This window comes from Eucyclogobius newberryi, unplaced genomic scaffold, assembly GCF_026437365.1.
Source record: "Eucyclogobius newberryi isolate DKJ021-1_F unplaced genomic scaffold, fEucNew1.0.hap1 SCAF_13, whole genome shotgun sequence".
NCBI classification, from domain to species: domain Eukaryota; kingdom Metazoa; phylum Chordata; class Actinopteri; order Gobiiformes; family Gobiidae; genus Eucyclogobius; species Eucyclogobius newberryi.
The window spans coordinates 27,780,789-27,808,234 of NW_027315757.1; the positions used below are offsets into that span (position 1 = coordinate 27,780,789).

General features: G+C 39.9%; 1 protein-coding gene across 2 annotated transcripts; it reads left to right on the forward strand.

The window, feature by feature from the left end:
* ttyh2l (tweety homolog 2, like) lies at positions 1-27,444 on the forward strand. Of its 2 annotated transcripts, none has more exons than XM_072443246.1 (14): positions 1-332; positions 3,243-3,415; positions 7,808-7,919; positions 16,845-17,065; positions 19,742-19,837; positions 21,490-21,562; positions 23,476-23,545; positions 23,637-23,692; positions 24,432-24,524; positions 24,611-24,703; positions 25,558-25,700; positions 25,805-25,990; positions 26,063-26,141; positions 26,846-27,444. In XM_072443246.1, the coding sequence occupies exons 1-14, from the start codon at positions 204-206 to the stop codon at positions 26,924-26,926; spliced, it is 1,605 nt and encodes a 534-aa protein (XP_072299347.1). In that variant the 5' UTR covers positions 1-203; the 3' UTR covers positions 26,927-27,444. The 2 variants fall into 2 exon arrangements, with proteins under 2 accessions (XP_072299347.1, XP_072299349.1); XM_072443248.1 differs by having other exon boundaries at positions 25,805-25,882.
* Positions 27,445-27,446: the final 2 nt, after the last annotated feature.

Consider the following 27,446-nt stretch of genomic DNA (forward strand, 5'->3'; position numbering starts at 1 on the left):
GCGCTCCTCAGCCTCATGCGCCAAAGTTACAACATGAAAGTTGATTTGTGAACATTCCTTTGAAACTTTTGTCATTGACCACTGGCGATTTTAACGTTTTTCGTTTGTTTTACCACCTTGGAACCATCTGGAGACAACTTGGAGTAAAGTGAGAAGTGTCGGTGCTTGACTGACAGCGGTGGACCGTTTCTTTTGAGGCAGAAATGGCCACCGCGAGGCTCGATTACGTCGCTCCGTGGTGGACTTATTGGCTGCACAATTTTCCTCACCTTAACTTTGTGTTTCAGTCCGTGGACAACACTTTCAAACCGGAGGAGCCCAGCTACCAGCAGGTTGGTAAACGGAGCTGTGCGTCAAGACGCACGATCTGCCATTACCAAATTATGAGCGGCAGACTTTACAAATCGATTGAACATGAGGTTAAAATGTAAACAAAGCAAGATGCAAGCAAATGTGGCTTAAAAGTTGACTTTAGAAAGTTTCCCTTGTGTTTTTGTGTGTTTTTTTGTGTGTATAGCGCGTTATTGGAGCGCACATCACTCACATGACGACACATGACCAGTATTATCCAGCTTCACTTCAAACTCTTTCAGAACATGAACACTGGCTTCATGTGCATTCATTTCACTTCTGACTATTACTATTATTACTAGTATTACTATTGCTATCTGTTGTTTAGTCTCCTCTGTTTAAAACTAACTCACTAAATATAACCGTGTCAGGCGCTTTATCTCATCTGGTGCTACTTAAACTTAACTATATTAATAATTCTACAGATTTATTTGTTAATGTAAGACACACGTTTTGTCTCATGAGGAAGATCAGCCACTCTTACAGTACAGTCATTTATTTGAATGGATTTATTTATTTGGGCCTATTGGCTGAAGTGAATGCAGACAGACCCAGATGCTGTGGCCCCCTCTTTAGTCACATCCTCTCTGGGTCACAGCCGAGTCACAGAAGTGTCACTGATTCCGGCTGCAGTTGAGTGAAGAGCAGTGTCACCATCTCCTCCGGCCATAAATCCGACAAGGCCATTATAACCTGCCTTACATGTTGTTTATCTGACACATGGACTTGTGTTCTGAGCTGCTCCTCTCTCTCTGTCAGAACATTTGTCACACTGTCTCGTAGTCCTGGACTTTCACTTTTGTTTATCTATCCTCATTAGAGCGTTTCAGCCTGCGGAAATTGAAATGTGCCATGTCTAATTATAAAACAAGGGTGGCGGTGGGAGGGAGGGGTGACAAACAAACTTGTCTGTGAACATTGTTGTTGTGTAGTTTGTACTTTGAGAGTGATTGGCAGTGGATAATGTCCTCACTGATTAGCCATTCGTCAGATTACAGGTTTGGAACAGCTGCCAGGTTACGCCAGCACTGACTCTGACTCTGTCCTCTACCAACCAGTATATCCACATTTTAAAGTGACATTTCCTCCAAGACAACCTGCAATACTACTTCTGAGTACTGAGATTGCAGGCTTTTTATGATAGTTTCTCCGTCTTGAATACACCAATCTTTTGTCTGCAATTTGCATTAAAAGCCACTGGATTGTACATATTAAGTAAATCAATGTCACAAACATCGAATAAAAGGTTTATTTACATATTTACTATTTATTTTGTCAGCTCATACAGAAGGATTTGTTGCTCACCAATTCTAAGCCTGATAAATGAAACTCTTACACCACTTTTCAGTTAGATCTAGATCAAATTACTAAATGATAAGAAACTTGTATTAGTATTTTTCCCCTCACATATTTACATATTGTTCAGGTTTTAAGTCAATGGTCTTATGTAGACATTATGCATAAGTTTAGGTTTAGTTTGCATAAGAAACTAACAAAAACATACTTCCCTTTCCTGAATTTGCTTAATGAAATATGTGTGTTATAGTACAGTCCTTATGTCAGTACTTTTTCACTTTGTAGAAGCTGGAATATTTTGTCCAACCTTTTAATCACAAGACTGAAGAAAAGCACTCCCGTCACATGACCTCCCTCCTTCCACTGCCTAAGAACATTTCTGTTTTCTTCCAGTGCGGCTGCAGTCAAAATCCCCCTCTGCTACTGGGCAAATGGCACCAAAACATATTCTGTTCAGTTGACTTTACTGGAAGTTCGCAAACAAAACTCTATAGCATTTCTTCCAGTCTTTTCAAACTAAGCTGATAACAAGTTGAACTTTCAAACCCCTGCCAGTTTTCACACCAGTTTATAACCTTTTCAGATTGTAGTCACCCCAATGTATCAATCTAGAGTCAAGATTTGTCACTTTGTCACTCAAGATAATTGCTGTTATCTTCACGGAGCAGTGGTTCTCACACTTTCTACTTTCTACAGTGCATCACACTCAGTCTCATGCTGTTCTGTTTCACCCATACAATTTAGAGCTGCTTGATTATGGAAAATGTATATATATCAAGATTGATTTGGGTCAAAATCACGATTATATTAAACCATTATGTGTGTACTGTCAATAAACCTCCAGATGAATGATACATTTAGTATTTATTAGTAATGTTTTGCTTGTAATCTTTTAAACGTCCTTGTAGCTTAATGGGACAGAATGAGCACATACATAATTTTAAAACAGAATTAGTTTATTTTTACCTTACAATTTTTGGAGCAGTACTGTGTTTTCCGGACTATAAGTCGCACCAGCCAAAAAATGGATAATAGAGAAGAAAAAAACATATGTAAGTTGCACTGGAGTATGAAATGCTGTAAGTCGCTCCGAAGTATATAAGTATAAATATAAGTATAAGTCGCACCCCGGCCAAAACTATGAAAAACGGTGCGACTTATATTCCGCAAAATACGATAATTGTAATTAAAAAGAAAATTTGATTAATTGCACAACTATGAATCACCTAATCGACTATATGAAATAATATAATTGTAGTTGAATTTTGAGCATCATTTTCTGGACTAAACAGACTCTAAAACACATGAAAATACCTTTTATTACAAAGACGGCAGCATTATTAAATCAAACTGTAAACAATTTTCATCCATAATACACTTCTTTATACGTAGATATTCTCTATCTGGAAACCTTCAGTGAACACGTTTCGTCAAAATGTAAAAAAAAAAAAAGAATTCTCAATGTAGAATAGAAATAACTTTGACTTGTTGACTCATCCAAAACATAATTGCTGACTAGTCAACTACTAAAATAACGGTTGGTTACAGCCCTAATCTAACATGTTTATGATGTATTTCTCTGCCTTTTGTTGCAGTCTGTGGTGGTCTTTGCGTTCATCGGTGCGGTGGGTCTCTGTCTGAGCCTGCTCGCTCTGGTGGTGTACCTGGTGTGGCTCTGCTTCTGTCGTCAGGACATCGACGAGGAGACTAAAAGGCCCGAAACCTGCTGCGTCACATGGGCTGCCGTCTTCTCTGGCCTCATCATTTGGTGAGTCCCGTTTGTGGAATAACGAGTAATATAATCTGCAAATGACCAGTCACAGGATCTAGAGTCAAAGCACAATGTCTCACGCAAGAGAATAAAAAAAGGGCATCAAAAATAATAATTAGATGACAATTTTAAGGCTGGAGTCGACTAAAGAAATGCTTGGTGGGCTAGATACATTACAAAAACATAGTAATAACCAGTGAGTATGTTATGGCGCAGGCAAAAGTACTCAAACTATTAGGATTTTGTGCTAAAACAACTAATTAAGAGCATCTTTATGAGTGAAAATGCAGATTAAACTGTCCAGTCGCACCCAAAACTCCAGCTAACTCATCCCATGCTTCGGCTGTGGTCCATAAAAGTCCCCATCATCTTAATTAAATAACTAGTAGACTCATAAAACATTCCGATTCATAAACAGAGCAACAACCAGAACTTTTTCCTACTGGTTGGCAGCAAGTTTAATTTTTTAAGTAAATTATCTTGTACTGCTCAAGCATAAATTGGGTCTTTTCTCTTTAGGACACGTTGTGCGTACCTTTCCTTTCCTTATCTGATCTTTCTATTTTCAATCAAAGTCAATATGAAAGCAATACAGAAAAGAAATGTGAGATTTGATGACATGTGACTTGTTTCTAAGTGTTTGTCTTAACATTGTTTGGCTCCGAGGCTTTGCTTTCACACAGGGGCCGCTGTGATGCTAAGTGAGAGAGCATGACGCTGTTTAGTGAGGGGCCTCTGTTTCCTCCACTGTTGAGCCTATTGATATTCACATTGTAAATAGATGTCCTCGTACGAGATTTTATTAAATAAGAGAGTCATAAATCAACTAAATAGTAAATTCTAAATTAAGTTAAGGGAACATTTGATTACATAAGAATTTGAAAAAAAAGAAAAAACTGTTATTATTTTTTAATCACAATTCTTCATAGGAAATGGTTGAGTTTGAATTTTTGTTTTCTAAAAATAAGCTATTATATTTGGGAATATTAATCATAGCCCAAGGTTGAAAGAATCTATTTCTGCATTAGATTTGTCAAAAAAAAAAAAAAAAAAAAATGTTTTGTGGTCAGTTTTCTGAGTAAACGTGTAGACTTTGACCTGGACACAACAGCATTGTCCAAACTGCACCTAAAGATGTTCTCTTCAATCCACTGCATCCATAGATTTATATTGGACATCATAACTTCAAAGGCCATTTGATCTCACAGAAACATAAAAGATCACACACACACACGCACGCACAACCACACACACACACACACACACACGCACGCACACGCACGCACACACACACGCACGCACACACACACACACACACACACTCACGCACGCACGCACAACCACACACACACACACACACACACACACAAATACGGCTTCCTGCTAAGTTGGTCCAAACAACAAATAGCAGCACTTCTACTGTAAAATTGGAAAAATTCTAGAATTTTGATGTTATAATAACCTATCATTAATGTTCCAAGTATCATTAAAGTTGTGGAGGCGCATCGAAACAATGCCAAATACAACATTTTGAAGGATTCTCTTTCAAATTTGACATTGTCGGGATGTTTGCTCCATGTAAGTTTCAAAATGCGGCCCTCGGTGAGAAAAGTTTGGACACCCCTGAATTAACAAGATGTTGAAGGATCTGTTGATCTAATTCAAAGTCTGATTCATTCATTTAAGTTTTAACTAAAATAAAATAGGCAAATTTGAAATATATACCCGCATTTTTGGTCAGAACTACTTATATTGTCTACTCACAAATAAGCATACTTAATAAAGTGAATAATCTAGCTTAAGTCATTATATAAATACATATGTGATCAAAGGTTTGTGAAACGCTGAACAAACTATGGAATAAACAAACTAACGAGCCATCTAAATACATTAATTACCGGTAATAACTAGAAGATACAAATCATCTGCTTACAAAATGACCACAGATTTGTCTCAGCACCAAAAAGAGCGGGCGTACTGTTTTTATATACGCCCCCTTCATCACAATGCAGTGCCTGTCCCCGGGGCCTGTGCTGCCCATGACGTCCTGTCTCATTATCGTCTCATTACCTCGTCATTACCAGCTCTCTCTCGCTCACATCCGGGCCACAGGGTTAATGTCCGACAAAAAACCCAATTGTCCAAGTCACGCCGCATCCACTGCAACACAAATAAGCTCAAATCCATCAAATGAGAGAATTTAAATTTAAATTTCAAGACTTTCCGTAAGGATTAGCGGTAGAGTAATTGTGTTTCTCATGATTCCGGGCACGAGAAGAAGTGCTCCTGTTGCTACTAATCATAACAAAAAGGAAGTCTTTTAATGAATAATGAACAAGACAAAGACATTTCATTATGCTTACAAGGTTACTGGGACGGGACGCGGGCAGATGCAGGAGGAGAAACACACACCTTGATTAAATACACGCCGTAATCAGAAGAAATACGTCATGTGTTTTCATAAATGAGATGAGAATTTTGCCACATCCTGCAATAATGAACAGGGTAAATCAGGGATGAACTTGTCAGGGTCAAGCTTTATTTAAGTTGCACATTTAAAATACAGATTCCACTGCCTAAAGTGCTGTGTCAGAATCAGAATCAGAACAATACATACCGGTATTCTAAGGTGCATTTACACATAAAAACCATAACAGTTAACCTAAAAAAATGCTAAACGCTAAATGCCCAACTCAATTACTAGAAGGGGCAGATGTAACGTAGAAGAAGACTGTTCCAGAGTTTCAAGTCCAGTCTTGGATCAAAAGACGAGGATGTTTGTAGCTGATATGGTTATTAGCCGTTCAATCGATTCATTTTGATGATTCAGTCTTTTGTAATTGTCCACGATAAGCTCTTTTTAATTGAGAAGTTATGTGCTTTAGAGCAGAGTTCACAGGGAAAAAGGGGCTGTTTTTGGTGTTAAATGGCACTGAGTAAAAATATGTATTGTTTATGTTCAGGAAATTATTGTCGAAAGCCCGTTTTTATTTGTTTTTGAAAAGACAAAATAGTCCTGTCCGGCTGGTCTTAACTTATGGAGATCGATTAACGGCTCCGACAATTTGCCAAATGTCCTCCCTGATCTTACTCCCATGTCTAACAAAGCTTATGGGGAAAAAAATGGGGGAGAAAAAGATAAGAAAAGACCAAAAAAAAGACAAAACAAAAGAAAATAACAAATCATAATTGGTCAATATTAGGGGAAATATTTGTGATTGTGATTTTTTTTCGCTCAACCGTAATTGTCCATCCATCCATCCATTTTCTACCGCTTGGTCCCTTTCGGGGTCGCGGGTGACTGGAGCCTATCCCAGTGACTTCGGGCCTTAGGCGGGGTACACCCTGGACAGTGGCCAACTTGTCGCAGATGTCATACATTCCTATAAATATTTACAAAGACAAAACGTTACAGTTGGCTTCAGTAACTGTATTCGATGACTGTTAGGGTTAGACCGAAGTAAAAATATTTCACCCTGGAGAGACAAAGAGACCACGAGAATGGACTGTTTCGCAAGCTTTATTTGCGAGTTATTTGGCGCTCAGACCCCGGCGGAAGACGTTGCAATCATGGGCACTCCATGATCTATTTGTATTAGATGTCTCCCCCCGGAGCCTGGAGACTGGTGGTGGTAGATGTGAAGAGGAGGTAGAGGATGAGGGGAATGTAGAGGAGGGGCTGGGGAGGCGGTGGGTCGCAGTACGGTTTGAGCGGCCGAGCCATCTGCCTGAGGGCTTAAATGTGACCGCCTGGCGCTGATTGGAGCGGGGAGGAGTCACTTGAGCGTTGATTGGGGATAAGGAGCAGGTGCGAGGGCCATGGTACAGACGCCCCCTGACCTTTCACCCTCCTTCTTGGCCAGGAAAAACCTGCATAACCTCTTTGGGATAAGCGCAGAAACCTGGGAGAGTCCATGGTGAAGTGAGGGATCTGACTCTCACAGACGGACAGGCGGGCGCCCGCTTGAGTGCGATGATGGCGCTGGGGAGAGGGGTCCTTCCATGGTGGCCTTGACGTAGATGGGTGGAGTTAGGTCTTCCAGGCTGAATTTACGCAGGCTTCATTTCACATAGTGTTGCTAGCGCTTGGCTTTTACTAAATAACAAAGATAAAACTGTTACATTAGGGTTTTATGGCACAGAAATGAGAACTCTTATCTCAATACACTTTTCAAAATGGTTATAAACTTCATAATAATAATCATAATACCATATTCACATTGACATTTCCTCAAAAAAGACACTGAATAATGTTTTCAAACTACATGAATATGATGCTAAACTCTGTAGAAAGCGCCTCGTGTCAATCATTTACTTTCATAGTCAGCAGAGCAAAACAATATTTGATGTGATTGCGTTTCTCTTTTAAACTCTTGACTCGTTCCTCAGTTCGGCTGTGGGAGTGGGTTTCTATGGCAACAGCGAGACCAATGATGGGATGTACCAGCTGACCTACTCCCTCTACAATGCCAATCACACGTTTGGCAGCATCAACAACATGGTGAGTCCAAATGTAGGAATGTGTCATGCAGTTTGTCCAGAATCCCACATCAGGAACAGTATTTATAGTATGTCGGTGTAATCCCTCAGTCGTCCAGGCGTGTCCCATAGTAGAAAAAGCTTCAGTTGTAGTCATCTGGACTCAGTTTTTTTTTTTTTTTTTTTTCTAACTGAGTCCAGATGACTACAACTGAAGCTTTTTCTAGTATTTATAGTACTTATTATTTATACATCGATACATATATAATCTCATAACGGGAAACCTTTTCTTAGTTTGTTTGTTGTTTATTAACATTTTGAGCTTGAGAGGGTTGAATAATTGATCTATGACTCAGTAATGATATTTACTCACTACTTTTGTATTTCATTTAGCCTTTTATTTATTGCAACTCATGTTTTTTTAATTATATTGTGCATTTAGAATAGGTTTAATGGCACAATCCTGCTTTGTCTCTAGCATGTTCCACTGTATGGCATTAAACTGACAAAAGAAAGTGACTGCACAAGGATAAGTAGAGCTGGAAAATAATAATAATAATCGTGATCTCATCCCTGTGACGATCTGTTATGTTTGTCATATCGTCATAAACTGTATTTGTCTATTTCTCAAACACATTTTCCGTCCCGTTCCTCCTTCTGTTTTGCCTCTGAGACAATGACAACTAGATTTAACCAATCACAGTGAAGCGTGAAGTCTCAGAAGAAGCAGATGACTTGATTTTTGAACAATAAGTTAACTATGATTGAATAAATATGATAAGATAAGATATTTGTCCCAGTTCTGCAACACAAATTAGGCACAAAAGTATAATAATGAGAATTGATTTGTTTAAAGTAAAATTTTGGACTCTTCCAGGCAAAGCAAAAACATTCTTATGGAGACAAGCAGGTGCCGGACCCCAACAGAAAATTTACGTGGTGCAATCTTTAAAAAAAATAACTTTCTGCTTCTTCAGAACATGAATGAAACAGTATGAATGCTGTTTCCGTCACACAACTGAAACCACGACACACGCGGCGTAGACGAGAGGAGCTTATACTAAAATGTAGAAGGCTTACAATATATTACTCTTTCAGGCAGTGTTTTCGAAAACCAAAGCTGTTTTAGTGTAATAAAAATGTAAATCCATCCACTCTTGAGCAAATCGCCCCGACTACACTGTCATTGAAAGCAGAATATGGACTCCAACGATGTGAAATCAGCGACTGTGATTAACTGAGATTTCACGTTTGTCCGACAATTAAACCTCAACTAATGCGTTTAGACATTTTTTAACACAACTCGCAACTTTTTGAAGGACAATATTTTCACAAGTAAATACCTGTGTGTTCAGCTCCCTCCTCTGCGCACTGAGTAACCCTGACTCACAGCTGTTAATGCAGAGACTTTTTGACTGTTAATAATGGGGTGTGCATCTGTTTGCAAGCCACGCAAGACTACAGGGGGTCTCGTCTGTTGTTTGTGGGGGCTTCTTAGGGATTTGTGCTTGGAGATTCATGCACTGACCCACAATTATAGTTGGAAATATTTGGGGAAAGGCTTAGGGAGTCGGAGGGGGCGGATAGAGGGAGACACAACAAGGCCTTGAATGATGCAGTAATCAGAATGAGCATAGCGAGGATTAGCTCCCAGCTACACGGCATTAATGAATGTTAAGCCCTAACTCCTGTATATGTGATAGTGTGTGTGTGTGTGTGCGCGTGAGTGTGTGTGTGCGTGTGTGTGTGTGTGCGTGTGTGCACGCGCGTGTGTGTGTGTGCACGCGCGTCCGTGCGTGTGCGTGCGTGTGTGTGCGTGAGTGTGTGTGTGTGCACGCGCGTGTGTGTGTGTGCGTGCGTGCATGTGTGTGTGTGCGTGCGTGTGACAGTGTGTGTGTGTGTGATAGTGTGTGTGTGTGTTTGTGTGTGTGTTTGTGTGTGCGTGCGTGCGTGTGTGTGTGTGTGTGTGTGTGTGTCAAATCAAATCAAATCAATTTATTTTTGTAAGGCCCAAAATCACAACAACAGTTGCCTCTGAGGGCCACAGGGAGAAATGAATCAACAATGTCTGTGGTGGCGATGAAGTCAGACAATGTCTGTGGTGGCGAGGGAGTCAGACAATGTCTGTGGTGGCGAGGGACGATGTCTCAGGGTCCTCTGTCCTTAGACTCTCCTTCTCGGCCAGGAAAAACTACAAAAAAACCTATTTGGGAAAAAAGCGTAGAAACCTGGAGGAGTTCCAGTGAAGGAGAGATCCGACTCTCACAGACGGACAGACGGACACAAGGAGACTGGACCCACTCTTCAGGCAGAAGAGGGACCGTCGGAGGCGAGCTGGACCCACTCTTCAGGCAGAAGAGGGACCGTCTGAGTCGAGCTGGACCCACTCTTCAGGCAGAAGAGGGACCGACTGAGGCGAGCTGGACCCACTCTTCAGGCAGAAGAGGGACCGTCTGAGTCGAGCTGGACCCACTCTTCAGGCAGAAGAGGGACCGTCGGAGGCGAGCTGGACCCACTCTTCAGGCAGATGAGGGACCGTCGGAGGCGAGCTGGACCCACTCTTCAGGCAGATGAGGGACCGTCGGAAGCGAGCTGGAGCCACTCTTCAGGCAGATGAGGGACCGTCCACACAGGGCAGGGACCACTTCACCAGGGGAGGGGCATCTGGGTCCACAGGTCCTCAGGAGTGAGAGAAAGAAAAGAAGGCGGTGAACAGTTTGCAAGTGGAATCAAAAAATAAATATTGTTTGATAGCATAAGTAGTCAGAAGAAGAAGAGGATAGTGCTCAAGCTGTCATACTTCCCCCAGCATAGTTACTCCTAGGGCAGCGTAGCTGAAGCTGTGGGTTTATGTTTCTGTTCCTAACTAGTCTGACCATAAGCGATTTCGAAGAGGAACGTTTTAAGCCTGGACTTAAATGAAGAGACTGTGTCAGCATATTTAACATGGGTCGGGAGCTGATTCCATAACACAGGAGCTTGGTAGCTAAACGCTCTACCTCCTACAGTACTTTTAGAGACTCTTGGCACCACCAGAAGGCCAGCATTCTGAGAGCGAAGAGCTCTGTTTGGATGATATGGTTCTATAGCATCTTTGAGGTAGGATGGGGCCATGTCATTTATGGCTTTGTAGGTCAAGAGTAGAATTTTGAATTTGATTCTAAACTTGACGGGGAGCCAGTGAAGAGACTTCAGCACCGGCGTAATGTGCTCTCTTCTTTTTGTTCCTGTTAGTAATCTTGCTGCTGCATTTTGAACCAGTTGAAAGCTTTTTATGGAGCTTTTAGGACACGCTGCAAGCAGGGAGTTACAGTAGTCTAATCTAGTCATTACAAATGCATGGATAAGTTTTTCGGCATCACTTTTAGGCAGGATTCTTCTGATTTTGGCGATGTTGCGCAAATGGAAATAGGCTGTTTTACAAGCTTGATTTATATGAGCTTTAAATGAGAGCTCCCGGTCAAATAAGACTCCAAGGTTTCTTACAGTAGAACTGGAGGCTACACTGACATTGTCCAGTGTGACTATCTGCTCAGATAGAGCGTCTCGTAGATGCTTAGGGCCAAGCACAATGACCTCGGTTTTTTCAGGGTTAAGAAGCAGGTAGTTTAGTGTCATCCAGGTTTTTATCTCCTTCACACAAGTACTAAGTCTGTCTACTTGATCGCTCTGATCAGGTTTCATTGATAAATACAGCTGAGTGTCGTCTGCATAGCAGTGGAAGTTAATGTCATGCTTTCTGATAATGTTGCCTAATGGTAGCATATAAAGAGTAAACAGAATTGGACCGAGTACCGAACCCTGTGGCACACCGTAAATTACTTTAGAGCTTGGTGAGGAGCTCTGGTTTACATTAACAAATTGGAACCTATCAGATAGATAGGATTTAAACCAGCTGAGGGCTGTTCCTCCAACACCTACATCACATTCTAACCTCTGCAGTAGAATGTTGTGGTCAATGGTGTCAAACGCTGCGCTGAGGTCCAACAGGACCAGGACTGAGACCAGTCCATCGTCAGCGGCTAATAACAAATCATTTGTGACTTTAACTAGTGCAGTTTCAGTGCTGTGGTGGGCTCTGAACCCTGACTGGAAAACTTCAAATAAGTTATGTGTGTGTGTGTGTGTGTGTGCGTGTGTGTGTGTGCGTGTGTGTGTGTGTGCGCGTGTGTGTGTGTGTGTGTGTGCGTGCGTGTGTGTGCGTGTCTGTGTGTGTGTGTGTGTGTGCGTGCGTGTGTGTGCGTGCGTCTCTGTGTGTGTGTGTGTGTGCGTGTCTGTGTGTGTGTGTGTGCGTGCGTGTCTGTGTGTGTGTGTGTGTGTGCGGACGTGCGTGCGTGGCACAAATGAGTTTGACTTAGAGAAACTGTTAGTGCAAAAGAAGCATTGAATAAAAAGAATGAAGTTCACTGAAGATTAAAAATGGTTAGTTTTAGTTTTCAGTTTTACCTCTGAACTTCCTGAACTCGATAAAGCCCATTGTACAATTAAGTCGTCCTTCTATTGCTCTGTTCAGCTGTTTAATCTTTTTTTTTAATTCCAGGAAGATTCACTTCAGCACCTAATTTTAGACAAATTAACCTTTACAGTGCATTATAAAGGTCAAATTTCTACAAATATATCAGGAATACGTAGAACAATGACAAATAATACTTTCTTTCTTAAAGGTCTTATTTCCTCGTGGCGTGGACTGCCAATATTAGTCCTGCCATGGATCAATCATAGAACACACCTACTGTTCACCTGCAGCCTCGTGCGGCTCGTCCCCCGAGAGCAGCACGTTTCCTCGTGTCTAAGCGCATTGATCTATCATAATATAGTTCCATCAGTGTACAGGATAAAATTAAGACAGATAAAGACTGTTCGAGCTGACTCAGAAGAGACGGAAATCTACAGGAGACGAGAGACGCGATGCGATCCGTCGCGCTAATAAACAAACGCACGTGTGTGTTGTATCAGTCCGCACGGGGGAGTGCGCAACTCCGCCTGAGTTCTCAAAATGCCGAAAAATCGTCCATTACGCCTTTCAGTATTTCCCTACATGCACTCTATAGTAATTGGAGTCCGTGTATGGATTCCATATCAGACGATTCCTCACTCCACTGTGTTGTGGCTCGGACACTGATATTGATTGGAGCCTATAGCACATAATGTTTTCTGGAGCAGCATGAGACACGTAGACATTCCCGCGGGAGTGAAAAGAGCCTCTCTTCATGTAAAACGGGGATATGTTTTCAACGTCCTAATCAATCGCCCGGCTGTCCAGGTTCCAAATCTCCTTGGGCCGGAATTTTGCCTTCTTTGTTTTTAACACTTTTCTCGTATCTGCTCAGTGTTCTCAAAGAAACCTGTGTGCCTGATAATTGCACTGAGCGTTTTTTTAATAGAAGAACGAAACTCACTTAGTTGGCAAACAACCTCCTCATAGTAAAATAAAGCAGCTGTTAGCTTGCGTTTGCTTGTTCTGTTGTCCATTGTAGTATTATGAATGCAGAGGAGCTTTTGCTGGGACAGACGGTGCACCATAAATGCACTGTATTGTCATTTACTGCAAAGCGTCAATTATACTATTGAATGAGCGGGGTAGATTTTAGTACATCGAGCTAGTTTTAACAACACACAATAGTTTTTCTTTGATAGTAACGTATTTAGGAGAAGTTCATAGTAGATTTGCCTGGAATGATAAAACACTGGCTGGTGGTGTAGTGGATTAAAACGTTGCACAATTGTCTTTCGGCCACGACCGTTTGCCATTTATGTGCACTTTTATGTGAAATGTCAAAACAGCTGCTTTTTTTCCCTTATTATTACCTGCCGAGCAACATGCTTTTGTGATAGCTTTGGAATATTTCATTTATTTCGCCACAATAAACAATATTGAAATGCATTGAAAAACAAACACGGAATCAATAGCGTCTGTAAATGGCACTTGTGTTGTCTAGTTTCGTATCACTTTGTACATCGCTCCTGTTTCCCGTTCTCCTAATAAGAAGAGTCCTTCAATGCTGGCAGGGGAAATGGATGAGGATAAAGCAGCTATAACCTTATATCAAAACCAATGTCTACAATTTACAGCCCTGGTCGCGCTTGTGTATTGAGCCATCCCAAAGTGTAAAGTGATTCTTGGGGGAAAAATGATAGCTTCTTTCTTGTCATACATCAGTTCTTCTCAATATCTTTCTTTACAATCTCCAATATGACATTTTACGAGCCTCTTGTATCGCTTTATTTTCACAGTTCACAAATTTGAGGCCATTTATCAAAACAATGATGTGATTTCAGTGTCTTTATACATCATTTCGGAGTTCTGCATCCAGTACAGAGCCACTGTACTTTTGACCTGCTTTCTGTTCAAGTCAGGCCTTGTAATCCCTGTGTTAAAAGCAGACGCTTGGTGCAGATTAGGGAAATCTGAGCAGCTCCCATTTGCCTCTCCAGCTTGAGACAGATAAGAATTGTACAGGCAGGAAGTGTGAGAGAAAGAAGGCGAAGGTGAGAAGTGGAGAGTAAGTTTCCGGTAATCACGTGAGCAACTCTATCCCGATGGGAATTTAGTTCGGAGTTCTATGTCCGGATATCGTTACTGGATACTGTGTAGCACGCCATCAGCATTACAAATTGAATCTGGCCTATTTGAAATACACTGGCGTCAAGACGGCGGTGTTTGGATTCTGTGCTAGTGACCAATCATTGTCTGGGAAATGTACGGGCTTTGAATGTGACGGAGATGTTCATTCACAACAAATGTAAGTAACACTAATGAGCAGTTTCAAATGAGAGGAATTTAAAGGGACGTTGAGTGTCGTGTTCCAGAATACAGGTTTTAGAATACAGTGGGTCTAGATTATTTCTTAGTCCTATAATTCTGAGTGTATTCGATAACAATTTAAAAATGAGCACCTCCATTACTATGATTAACATTGTTTTTTTTTTTTTTTTTTTTTTTTTCTACAGTAAAGGGCATTGTGTGAAGTTAAAATGAAAACAGAACTCACAATTCAGAGACAGCAAAGAGATGTGTAGGAAAAAAAACAAATAAAAACAGGACAAATCAGTTTTAATCAGTAATTACTAGATGTTGGCAATATATCGAAATGTAGATACTATTGTGAATGTTACTTTGAAGATACGCTTCATTTGAATATATTGTTTAGGCTGCCCCAAATTAATTTTATGTTTGCTGTAACCCTACCAACATTTTTCAAGTGGGTAGGTAGGTCATTTAAAAAAAAAAAATACTTTGAAGGCATAAAAAATTCCAAATTCGTATATAAAATCCATCCATTTAATGATAATTTACCTATGAAATTAAGTTAATATTATCATTTATCAGGAGATATGCTATCATAAATGTCTGGGCCACGGCCACCTCTTCCCTACTGGCGGCGTTCTTGTTGTCACTCATCTTGGTGACTATCCAGCGGACGAGCCTGTAGATTCCACCGGGCTGAGCGCTGCTGTTTCCGGACTGTGCTGCCGTTGCTGTCCTGACCGGCCACGGGGTTGGGCTGGTCACGGCTTTCTTGAGCACGAAGTTTGGGTTGTTCTTTGTTGAGCAGTTTGTGGACACCGTCCCTACAGTAACGACTATAATATAGTCCAAAAAATACAAATGAAAAAAGTCATGCTGTAAATTTTCTAATTAGGGTGATATTTCTGCACTTTTGTGATTCTTTTTCGACAAGTTTCACAGTTCTTTCATAATTACCGGTAAACCTCAACTAACACATTTCTGTTGACATAACATTTTCTGACTGTCTCCCAAAAAATGTCACATTATCCACTTTTGTTAGTATCGCTTTGCTCCAGTTATTAGACATTCAATCGCATTCATGAAACAATCCAATTGAGGGTGTGGTGTCCCGATTCAAGTAAAAAAGCTTACAATACTCGCACTACTGACTGATTCGCACGTCATGTTGCCTCTTTCTTGGAATACGTCTCCCTTTTCGTCTCCCCCATCTTCATTCTAGGTGTGAATGAGGCGTCCTTTAGTTTGAATACCCTGAAACAGAAAAGTCAGTTGTGTTTACTCTTCTTTGCCGTCTCCAGCGCACCTTCATCTCACTCTGTTGTCATTATCAAAGAGGCGTGTGATAAGGGCTCTCCCTGGTGTCTTTATCGACATTTCACTCTCACGGTGTTTATCTGAATAAAACACACAGCTGAGAAGGAGAGCTAATCTTCTCTCATGGGATCCACGCTCCTCATTCATTCCCGCTCCACAGATTGTCAAGTTTCTCTTCAAGACCTTTTTTTAATATGTATTTTCATTCAAAAACAAAACATTGTCTTTAAACCAACCCTGTACTTTTTATTTATCTGTTATTCAGGCCTCTGCAAATAACAAATTATTATTGTCATGATTTGATGAACTTTCTGTGGTTTAGACTTCTATAAACAGAACTCTTCAAATTCTTCCGTCAGTTTACATTTCTCTCCATGTTAATCTCCCTGATTTGTAATCATACATTTCGAATCTAGCTCCAAATAAAATACTTTAAATCAGACATCTCCAAACTAGGGCCCGGGGGCCAAATGCGGCCCTCAGACCAATTTTTGTTGGCCCTCCAGCTTCCTGTTATGTTGTCCCAAACAACAAAAACTAGTACTTTTTACTGTGAAATTGTGAAAATTCAGGCATATTAATGTTATACCAACCTAATATTAATGTTCCAGGTCTAATTAAAGGTGTGGAGGCTCATCGCAATTACGTGAAATGCAAAATTTCGAATGATTCATCTTGTCATTCAACAAATTCAACATTGTCAAGTTGTTTGTGGCCCTCTGCCCCGTTTAAGTTTCAAATTGCGGCCCTTGGTGAAAAAAAGTTTGGACACCCCTGCTTTAAATACTTGAAAAATAGCTATTGGAATTTTTTCATTCCCCAAAATTGTTCGCTCTTTACCTCTGTTATAACCACTTAAATTCTGCATGTTTGTGTGTTCAGGTTACTGGGGCCATGGACAATGCAGAAACAGGACTAAAACTACACTTGGAGCGCCTGGATGAGCTCTTCTCCACAAGGCCAGACCTACTTCAGGCTCTGCGCTTCATGCAGTTAATGGTCAACAACGTAATCCAGGAGATGACCGCCCTCCCAGATCTGAAAACAGCCAACGCCGACCTGGGAAATGTGGCTGATCAAACTGCTTTAGTGGAGTATTACAGGTATATATATACACACGCATAATACTGTATACACACACATACAACTGCTTGGGGAGAAATTAATGATGTATTTTGCACACTTCTTTTGTGTAAAGTTTATTTGTTTTGTTTTTACTGGAAATGGCAAAGTTGCTAATAAGAGAAGCAGGGATCATAAAACCAATGACGTTGTAACTAGTAGGAACAGTACAAGTTGGTACATTACGGTAATTGCAGTGGAGTGGAATGTTGCTAAACACAAATACTTATGTTACTGTAATGAGGGCTTTTTCAGTAGATACTTAAACATGTGCTTGAGTAAAATTCTTGCCACGTCATTTAAGCTAAGCTACATTTAAAATAATAGAAATTAGTAAAGTGCAAGACCCATGTGTGTGTTCTTTTATATACTGACATACACACATAACAGCACTGCTCTGAGAAAATGCAGAATGTGCTGTTAAGATAAGATAAGCTAAGATAATCTTTTATTGTCCACACATGGGGAAATTTCATTGTTGCAACGCAGGTAGATACAGAGGAAAAGAACAGATAACTTATAGGAAGTTAAAACAATGTAATTCAGCATTTAAGTATGAATCAAGTTTTTACTGATATAAAATGCTATTAAAATAATGCTAAATATTAACAACAGTAATTAATGAAGTACAATTCTGGCAGCAGTACTTGTAATTGAGTAAATGTTTAGTCATGTAACTGCACTTTTACAGGTTTGCAGTACTTTTTCCACCACTGAGGGATTGAAACAACACTGGGACTGCTCTGCATTTTTGGAAACGTCGAGAAACTGAACGATGAAGTATTTATCTAAAGAAATATGAGAAACATGTAGGACTGACAGCCCACTTGAACCCATAGATAGGCTCAGTAGACGAAATCCGTTTCATATTTCCTCTCCCCTTCTCCAGCGACAGGGTAATTCGAATGCCGGGTCTTATCACATGTGAGTGGCCCCTCCAGGGATCCCATGACTCCAGTTTGTTCAGCTAATTTCTCACTGCATCAACCCCCACCGAAAGTCTGTTTCTTTACACTCACCCACCATCACTACTGCCACGCACACTGTTCTAATTTCCATACAGCTATTTTCAGAACTACTGTATATGAGGCAATTTGAAAGCGGCTCAGTTTTGCTTTGTTTACTTTCTCTGCCGCTTCCCCGTGGCGAGCTCTCCGTCATCCGCCCCGTGGTTATCAACTGGATTATCCTCACTGCACTTTCAGTTTACAATATTTTTAGTATTTTGGCTTCGGTTACGGTTAGAATTCTTCACTACTGGGCGATCTTTCAGATGTTGTGGACTTCAGGCTTATTATCGCAAGCCAAATAACAATAATGCTGTGATAATGCATAAAAATGTAATCTAAACACAGAATAGTTAGTAGTTATAGTATTTATCGTGACGACGTAAAGTTATAGGTGTTTGGATTAACAAATGACTGCTTTGATTTCAGTGTTTCTATGTCGTAGGATATTGGAAATGTTTGCCTGATATTGAAAACGTTGAATTATGTATAGATATATATGTCTGCCTCACATTCACACAGACACACACACACACACACGCGCAATTCAACAATGCCATCTCTAAACTCTTATTTCTAGACCTTGAACCACGCTCTCACTCATCTCTGTCTGCTTTATTGGATTCTCTGTCACAGCCACTGGGCTATAAATCGCCTGTTGCATGTCATCGCTGATCAACATCAAACGTTTGTGGACCACGTGAAAAATGACATTGTACTTTACCGGCAATTCATTGTAGAATTATGTAAGTCGTGCCTAATTGCGTGTCAAATTCTTTTAAGGGTGTTTACTGATCATTCTCTTGTTTTGGACCCCGTACGTGCGATTGTTGAGACAAAACGCAGACTAAAAGTTCATTCGCATCGGGTTAAATAATGTCACTAACACCCTTTTCCAACAATAAAAACACGTAAAGGAAAATACCCCGCATGCTAGCGTGAAAGATGTATTATGAAGGGGCGTGGCCTGTCAGTTCTGCAGTTTATAGGGCAATGGACCGTTTCTATTAAGCCATTTTTTATCAATATTGCAGTTCACATTTTGTACAATCAACAAAACGTCAAATTCTGATCTACATATGCTATAATTGAATACTAAATATAAGAAAAATGCATAATATGTAAACTGTGAAACATGGTCCAAACTGCTGCCTTGTATATTTAATGACATCAGTGGATAAACTTCAGCATCATTGCAGACTCTAATGCGCTGTGTAGAAAGTGCTTGTTAGTGTGAAATAGCTGGATTAATATTTCCGTAGGGTTTACAACGCCAGCGGGACACATATTGTCACTTTCCGGACTCAGAAGTGACTCATTATGTTCCTATATGTTTGGCTTGTCCCACTCGCATACACACACACACACACACACACACACACGAGTGGATCTAGTGCAATCTGTTCATGTGAAAGACATTTCCAAAGCCTGAAAAATTCATGTCTATGGATTTGTGCTGCTGAATTATTAAGTCAACAGGCTGGAAATTACCTGATGGAACAGATGGGCTCTAACTCGGAGATGAGGCTGTTGATATATGACTTACACTGCTCTTGTAGTGCGCACGGAACAGTTCTTAAGTGTACTTCTCAAATGAAAGTGAGTAATGAGGCCTTCAGTGCAATAATACATTGTCTGTCTATGTCGCAGGTGGCTGACTTACCTACTGCTGCTGATTTTTGACCTGGTCATCTGCCTGACCATGTGCTTTGGGATGGCCAAACAGTCCAGATGGCTCCTGATCCTGTAGGTACCATCAACAAGTGTGCGAGAGTCCACGGCAGCACACGTCAATTAAAAAATCATCAAGCAAAACAATCACCGCAGATAACCACTACAAAGAATCCACTAAGCTCCAGTAATGGCAACGTCAACGTACGCTGTCCTCTATGTCAGATTAACATAAATGACTCGAGTATAGAAACTCTACTCCACAGTTTAGCAGATGAGATGGTTGTAGAGCTGAACGATTTGGGGGAAAACTGATTTTTTTTTTTTGAAGAATTGCAATTATGAATAGATTTGGTTTGGAAACACAAAACCAAAAACAGAAGAACTGACAAAAAGACTGAAAAGCTTTGTGTTTCAGAACATGTTTTTTTCAGATCCGTTAGGAGTTTTTATGCAGAACAAGAAAATAAGGAAAATGTGTTATTTGTGGAGCAAATCGTGGTACTACTACAGCCTTTGCGATATGCTAATAGCGTCCATTCATATTGAGATATCGATTCAATTGTGAATAATCTAGCTCTAGTAGTTGGTCACTTCCACTACCTTTCAATACCAGGTACTACGACTAAAATGATGATGAGCCCACATCTAATAATGAGTAACAGAAGGGTTAAAGCATTATTAAATACTATAAATGTATATATATTATGAATAAAATGTGCCTTAACCAGAAGTAATGCATTTAATTTCCAGGTAATGCAAAGTCATAATGAAATATTGAAACTACAAGTTCTAATTTGCAAAATCAGTGACTACAAATTACATTTAAGTTGCACCCATAACGAACTCAAGATGAACCAATCAAGCCAGAAAGAGTCTACATTTTTGCTGTCCCATTCTCTTTTGGTTTCACGGTGGAGACATAGATCCGGTTCTTGGTTGCTCTCAGATGACACTACTTAATGCTTATTGATTGCCGGAGCAGGACGAGTCTGCCCTCTCTGCTAATTATTAAGTGCTGCGCTGCTTTTAATGCAAGCAAGTCAAGTCAAACCCTGTTCAACCGCGATGCATTTTCCCTGTCCGCCACGCTCATTTCAAAGTTCCTGGGTGAGATTCAGGTCATTTTAGATATTTTATAAAGGCCTTGTTAAACTGCGAAAGGGCGAAGGAAAAGTCAAGTGGTTCACAGAAGAAAGCGCGCAGTGATTGACAGTGCAGTGCTAAATGAAAGTTGGTGCAGGGATGTTGCAAGCGGCACCCAGCAGGGCAGAACTGACGTGTGTGAGAGAAAAAGCACTTTTGAGAGTTTCTGTCTTAAGGCAAATAGTTCTGAAAGATCTCTATTAAAGTATAGCTCAAATCCGTATAAATAATATTATGTGTACAGTGATTTTGAATGAGGAAATTCAGGAAGATGTTATTTTAGGCTTAATAGGGACAGTTGTTATAATAATGTGAAGATTTGTACGTTTCTGTGTGTATGAAACTACTATACAATATATATAATTCAATATTCGCCTTGTTTGGTGCTACTTAAAGTCAAAAGTAATAGTTTATGTAGTTGTCACAAAAAAGCCAGCACTCAAACTACAAAAGATCAAGTTAATATGAAACCTATCAAGATGTGAGGAACAAAACAGACAATGATTCATCTCCCTCTCCCTGTGTGTGGGTGTCTCACATCGCTCCATGGGACTTTTTTTCCATTTGCTGTTTCGCTGCAGGATCATGGGGTTGGTGATGCTGTCGATGATACTCAGCTGGGTCTCACTGGGAGCTGGCATGGCAACTGCTGTGGTGAGAAAGTTATACTCGATACAGTCCTTTTGTATTCTCCCTATGAATAAAAGTAGAAATGGTATGATTTACACTGATGATAGATGATAGGCACTATTAGCTCCCTGTTGCCGTCTAAAATCAATGGCTTTTTCCAAACCAAAGATGCACCTAATGGTATGTTTTGGCCTGAGTGTAATAGTTTATTTTTGCAGTGTTGATACCAGCGCATCTAATTCAAGTCTGTGTGCTTAAAGTATTGTGCTTGTCCTAACCACACATACATGAATAGGTTTGCATGTGCATTGCGTTCACAGAAAACATTTGCGAAATCATTTGCAAACCACTGCACATTAGACATTTTGACCAAACACAGCACAAGAAAACAACTCACTTCTATTAAGGCATTAGTCATATACTTTTTTATAGTTCACAGTACATTGTCTTGGGAAATAATTAAGCTTCCTCTTTCGGAGAGACTCTTTTTGAGACAAGTAAGATCATTTACTAATGGAGGTTCAATACTGTACTTTTGAGTGTTTGTTCTGCATTGTCACCATGTTTGAATTTGTTATGTCTTAGCTAGAACATGCAAGTACGGCAGAGAGAAATACTCCTGTTCTTGTACTTACGAAAGCTTTTTCTAGTAATACATCCTTAAATCCTCGCCTTTACACACAATACACTTTATGCAGTGTTATCCCTTGCTAACTGTGACAGATGGCGCCCTCTTCTTGATTGCACCCACATGTTCTTTGTGTCTGGATTAGTAAAACTGTCAGGACACTACAGCCTTTCTTCATAATAGCTCATGTACAGTCCAATCTCTATTCACTTTATCTAGAGTCTTGGATTATCCCGCTGAGGTTGAGGGGTTGTGGAGCAGACAGATGATTCTTAATGATTCTTAACCTGAAATCAAGCATATGGTTGCATAAAGCAAATCTGTGTTTGAGCTGTTCCCACAGTAAAGACCCGCCTTAGGCTCAGCTTTGCTCATTGCATTACAACATGACCCTGCATAAAAATGGCTGACCTTTGGAAAGCGTATTCTGAATAGTAGAATTCACTGCTGCAGCTTGTGTCTTGTAGCTCACAGTCGGACAGTCAGAGTGAGCGCTGATATGGGGAATAACAAGTGGCCATTACAGATTTAAGGCTGTTCCCTGCAAATACATGAGCTGTCTACATGTGCAGATCTCTTGTAGGGATTCAAATATGTGTGGAATTACTAGAACTTGCAGCACCTGTTTGCAAATTGGCTGCCATTTTGAATCAAGCCTATGTTCGGATCCAAAAAAGTGTTCAAAGGTTACGCATATTTGATTCGATAGAAATTGAAATTAGTTTGTTGATTATTTAAATATAACATTTAATGCACTATTAGCTGTTTATTTCTGTGTATCATATTTAGTAGAGGTCTGCTGACTACAGACAGACTCGGACCATGTTGGTAAATCAGTTTCGTGTGCGTCTCTGTAGCTCTCTATGGTTGCATGATCAAAATAAGTCTAAGTCCATGAAGCACAGCAGTCTGTATGCTCTATATATCCAGTCTTGCTACGTTGTATATTAAACATCACTGTGTTGGTGAGTTAAAAACAATCTTATCATGATAAAGAAAATGTATACTGGATAGCGATTTTAATACCATAAGGATGAATAAACACAAAATAATGAAACTTTATTTAATTGACTTGGAGTTTCACACCACACAGATGAATGCCTTTCTAAAGCTATTCAAGAAAGTCACATTTTGTCCTGATTATGTGATTTTCTGCATCAATACTTGAGTAAAGCAAATGAGTATCTATTTTCAATAATAGTTTTAGTATTGTTTAGTATCTGGGAATCAATACTTTTGATAACCCTATTTCTAGGACTTTATTTGGCAATATGTACCGTACATAATGTGTATCACTTCTGTTCCACAGGGCACTAGTGACTTCTGTGTGTCTCCAGACAAATTTATTGTTAACCAAACCAAGGATATAATTACTGCAGGTATTTCACTGGACTGAATCTGTGTTAACACATCTATTCATATGCACAATTTTGCCAATGTTGTAATTTTGTGATTTTTCTTTCTCCACAGATGTTGCTCACTATTACTTGTTTTGCAGTCCTAATCTACCAAACCCTTTCCAACAGGTATTGACAAAATGTCCGGTGTGAAATCCCTGAATAGACCATATAATCTTTGCTTTTCTTTTTACATAGCACTATAAAGCATAACAGCCTTTTGATAATTCAATCAAATGTGAAGTGATTCATTTTTAACTGCCAATTATTCATATGCAAGTTTCCAGCTAATTTGTAACATAATTTAACTACCCATTTGCTGTAGATGAAGAGTGCCTTCTCCATTAAACAAGCAATCACAAATTTGAGGTTTGAATTCCAAACCAAAAACCATTCTCGTAAAGTAGTGCGGTGTTGTCTATAACTTGGTCTTCACTGTCTGATTGCAGTTGGATTTTTGTAGCCAAAGCCGTAAAAATGTCACATCTTCAACAGACAAATCTTGCAGACCCAATAATTAATAAAGCCATGTTTATTTACTACTGTTCTATCTATGTTGGGATTCAATTAAATCTATTTAAATGGGTAAGGATAATCTCTTATCCGATAGCCTAGTTGATATAAATATTGCTCCTTTGTTTGAGTGTGGATTTGTGATGTTGGGGCTTGCAATGGGTGGGCGAAGCTCAGGTTTGCTCAGGTCTGGGGATAATCTTTTGTCTGAATAGGGATGTCCTGTGTTAAGCAGCATTATGGAGCCTTACTTAACATCAGAATACATGACATGTGACACTTGAAAAATGCTGATGGTTTCATTGTTTTTGGTGGATTTGTTTATGTGATTGTGATTTCGTTTTTGTTATCACAGTCCCTGACAATCTGCCAGCGCTCTGTGACCACCATGCAAATCCAGATCCAGAACTTACTGCGGTTAACGGTGCCCATCTTTCCCTCTGCTGAGGTAAGTGCCTAGGCTGACAGATACTATTATCACACTCTCGAAAAAGCTGTGAAGCATTTGCTCCACTTTTATTCCTTGTTGTACAGAAAGACCTTTTGGGGATCCAGCGACTGTTGAACTCAACAGAGTTCAGTCTGCACCAACTAACAGCCCTGCTCGACTGCCGTGGAATACATAAGGTAATGGGGCCATTTTTAAGCTCACACTGCTGTGTTTGTCAGCTTTAACAATCTGTAAATCTATTTTACTTTTTTTAACATGGTGTAGGCAAGACAAACTTATCCAAAACATGAACCAAAACATGAACTTAAACTTAAACTTAAAAGAGATGCACTGAGTCAATTGTTTATGAATATATATATATATATATATATATATATATATATATATATATATATATATATATATATATATATATATATATATATATATTATGTGTGTAATGCCATAATACAGTAGTAATGTCCTTTAAATTGACTCAAACATGCAGGTCTCTTTCAGCCGTTAACAGAATATATAAAACATAGTTACCACATCATTAGATTTGCATTATACATATTACCAGACCATGGCGTACTACTTTTTAAAAGATGTTTTGACAATAATGAATATAAAAACACACAGAACACTGGTCATTTGTGTGACAATGTTGTGTTACCAATTATTACCAAAAGAAAAAGGCTTATGCATAGTCAGACAATCAGGAACGCATTTGTTCCACTGTAGGCTATATTAGCAAAACAAAGCATGTTGTGCTTTGCTGACCAAGGATGAAATTTTTATGATGTGCCCATGGAGAACTGCAGACAAGCATCTTTTTATCTCCAAAACAACTAATTTCAATTGCAATGTAAGTAAATACTGTACGAGTGATTTTACATCCAAAATGTGGTAATATGTCTTGATTTAGTGGATATATAGAAAAACATGTCAGATGTTGTGACTGAAAGCCGGGCTTTTATGTGATAAGGAAGGATAATGTTTCAACAGTGTTTGATGCATCCATTAATGACTTCCTGTGTCCATCCTGTAGGACTATGTGGACGCCCTAATAGGGATGTGTTATGACGGGGTGGAAGGGCTGCTCTACCTTTCTTTGTTCTCTCTGTTGGCGGCTTGTGCTCTCTCCACCATGCTGTGCACAATCCTGAGAGTGTGGACACTAATGGGCATCAGGTCAGCTCTCAGTGACCCCTTTATCCCATTACACAGCCGCCATAATGCACTGCTGCACCATGTTAACTCATACACCCCTTCTGACTCCTCTGTGCTGTCTCCAGAGACCGAGAGTATGACGACATTGATGAGGAGGATCCCTTTAACCCCCAGGCCAGACGTCTGTCCTACAACCCCAGAAGGTCTAACATCCACAGTTTTTGTAGTTATACAAGTAGCATTGGCAGTCAAACGAGCCTCCCACCACCTCCTCAATCTTCTTCTAACACTTTACAGCCCCCTGAATACATGTAAGAAAAATACAGTGAAAGCATGTCCGTGCCGGTGTTCCAACTTTACCACTTTTGTTTATTCTGTTTCAGGAATCAAGCCATGCTGTTTGGGGGCAACCCTCGTTATGAGAATATGCCACTCATAGGGAGAGGATCGCCACCACCGTCGGTGCGTTGGCCCTACGAGGCCCTTGTGTCTCTTTTATAATGAGGCCAATGCCACTGCTGCCCTCCAATCTGCTGTAACACTAACTGGAAGCAAGCACACTACACCACAAGCATAACAATATACTATAGATTTATATAAACAGCTTTTAAATTGAAGGGAATTATCAATTGGGGTTGGAAGTGAGGGAACATTGCCCTCTGCTGCCTACTGGTGGAAGATGGTTGAATTTTTGAGAGTGAATTGTGTACATTGTGAGATATATTTAGTGTTAAACGTTTGAGCTTGAACTTGCACACATTGCATTTGAAATAGAGATGGCAGGTAAATACAGGGGTGTTTTTAGTCCTTTTGTTCTATTCATTTGCTATGCCATATAAACCACTAACTCACTTTTTAATTTAACTTCCATTGCTTTCCCCAGACATTTAAACACTGTAAGTGCTTTATCTCAGTTGTGTTTTCCCCCACATCCCCAAACCAACTTAACACCTTAAAACATAATGTGCATCATTTTTTACCCCCCACCACCTAATTTAAACTCATTTACACTCTCTGTGTAAATATTCTGAACTCTCTGACTCTGTATCTAAGTGTTATATGTCCCTGCACTGCCCTTGCATCAACTAACACAAATGTTTTGAACTTAAATGTGATACTGCCCAGCCTACCTTTGTTTAATCATGATCATGTTTTTATTCTTGCAGTACTCGCCCAGTATGAGGACCCCCTATATGTCAATAACTGAAGCTCAGATCAGACACTTCGGAACTGACTTCCAGATATAACCTTCTACATAGGCCTGTTTGCTTATTTAAATCTTGTAGAGAAACACTATGAGACTCCGGTAATGTCTTCAAGGTTTCATCCTCTTTACAGCAGCGGATGTCTGCTGGAGGACACAACTACAAACCCTTGTACACAACATCAGTAAGCGATGCAATCTTCAGAGGCCTTGGATAGAATGACTTCAAATGACTCCTGATTTACAACGGTGAAGCTGTGGCTCGAATGTGTTTGTCACTTTGCAATTATTTGGTTTACATTGATACAGCCAGTAAAATCTGGCCAGTATGTTTCTGTAATATTGCAGAAAACAGCCAGGGGACGGAGTTGCATTATGTGTCTAACTTTTTACCCTTTAAACAATATACATTCAAAAAGAAGTGTGAATCAATGATGCATGTTTGAACTTTGTTTTTTTCTCCATTGATGAGACATGAGACAAACTTGTTGCAAGCTAGTATATCTTTGTTTTTGCTGTAAATATTGTATGTCTTGTATTAAACTCACTGAATACCCCCAATG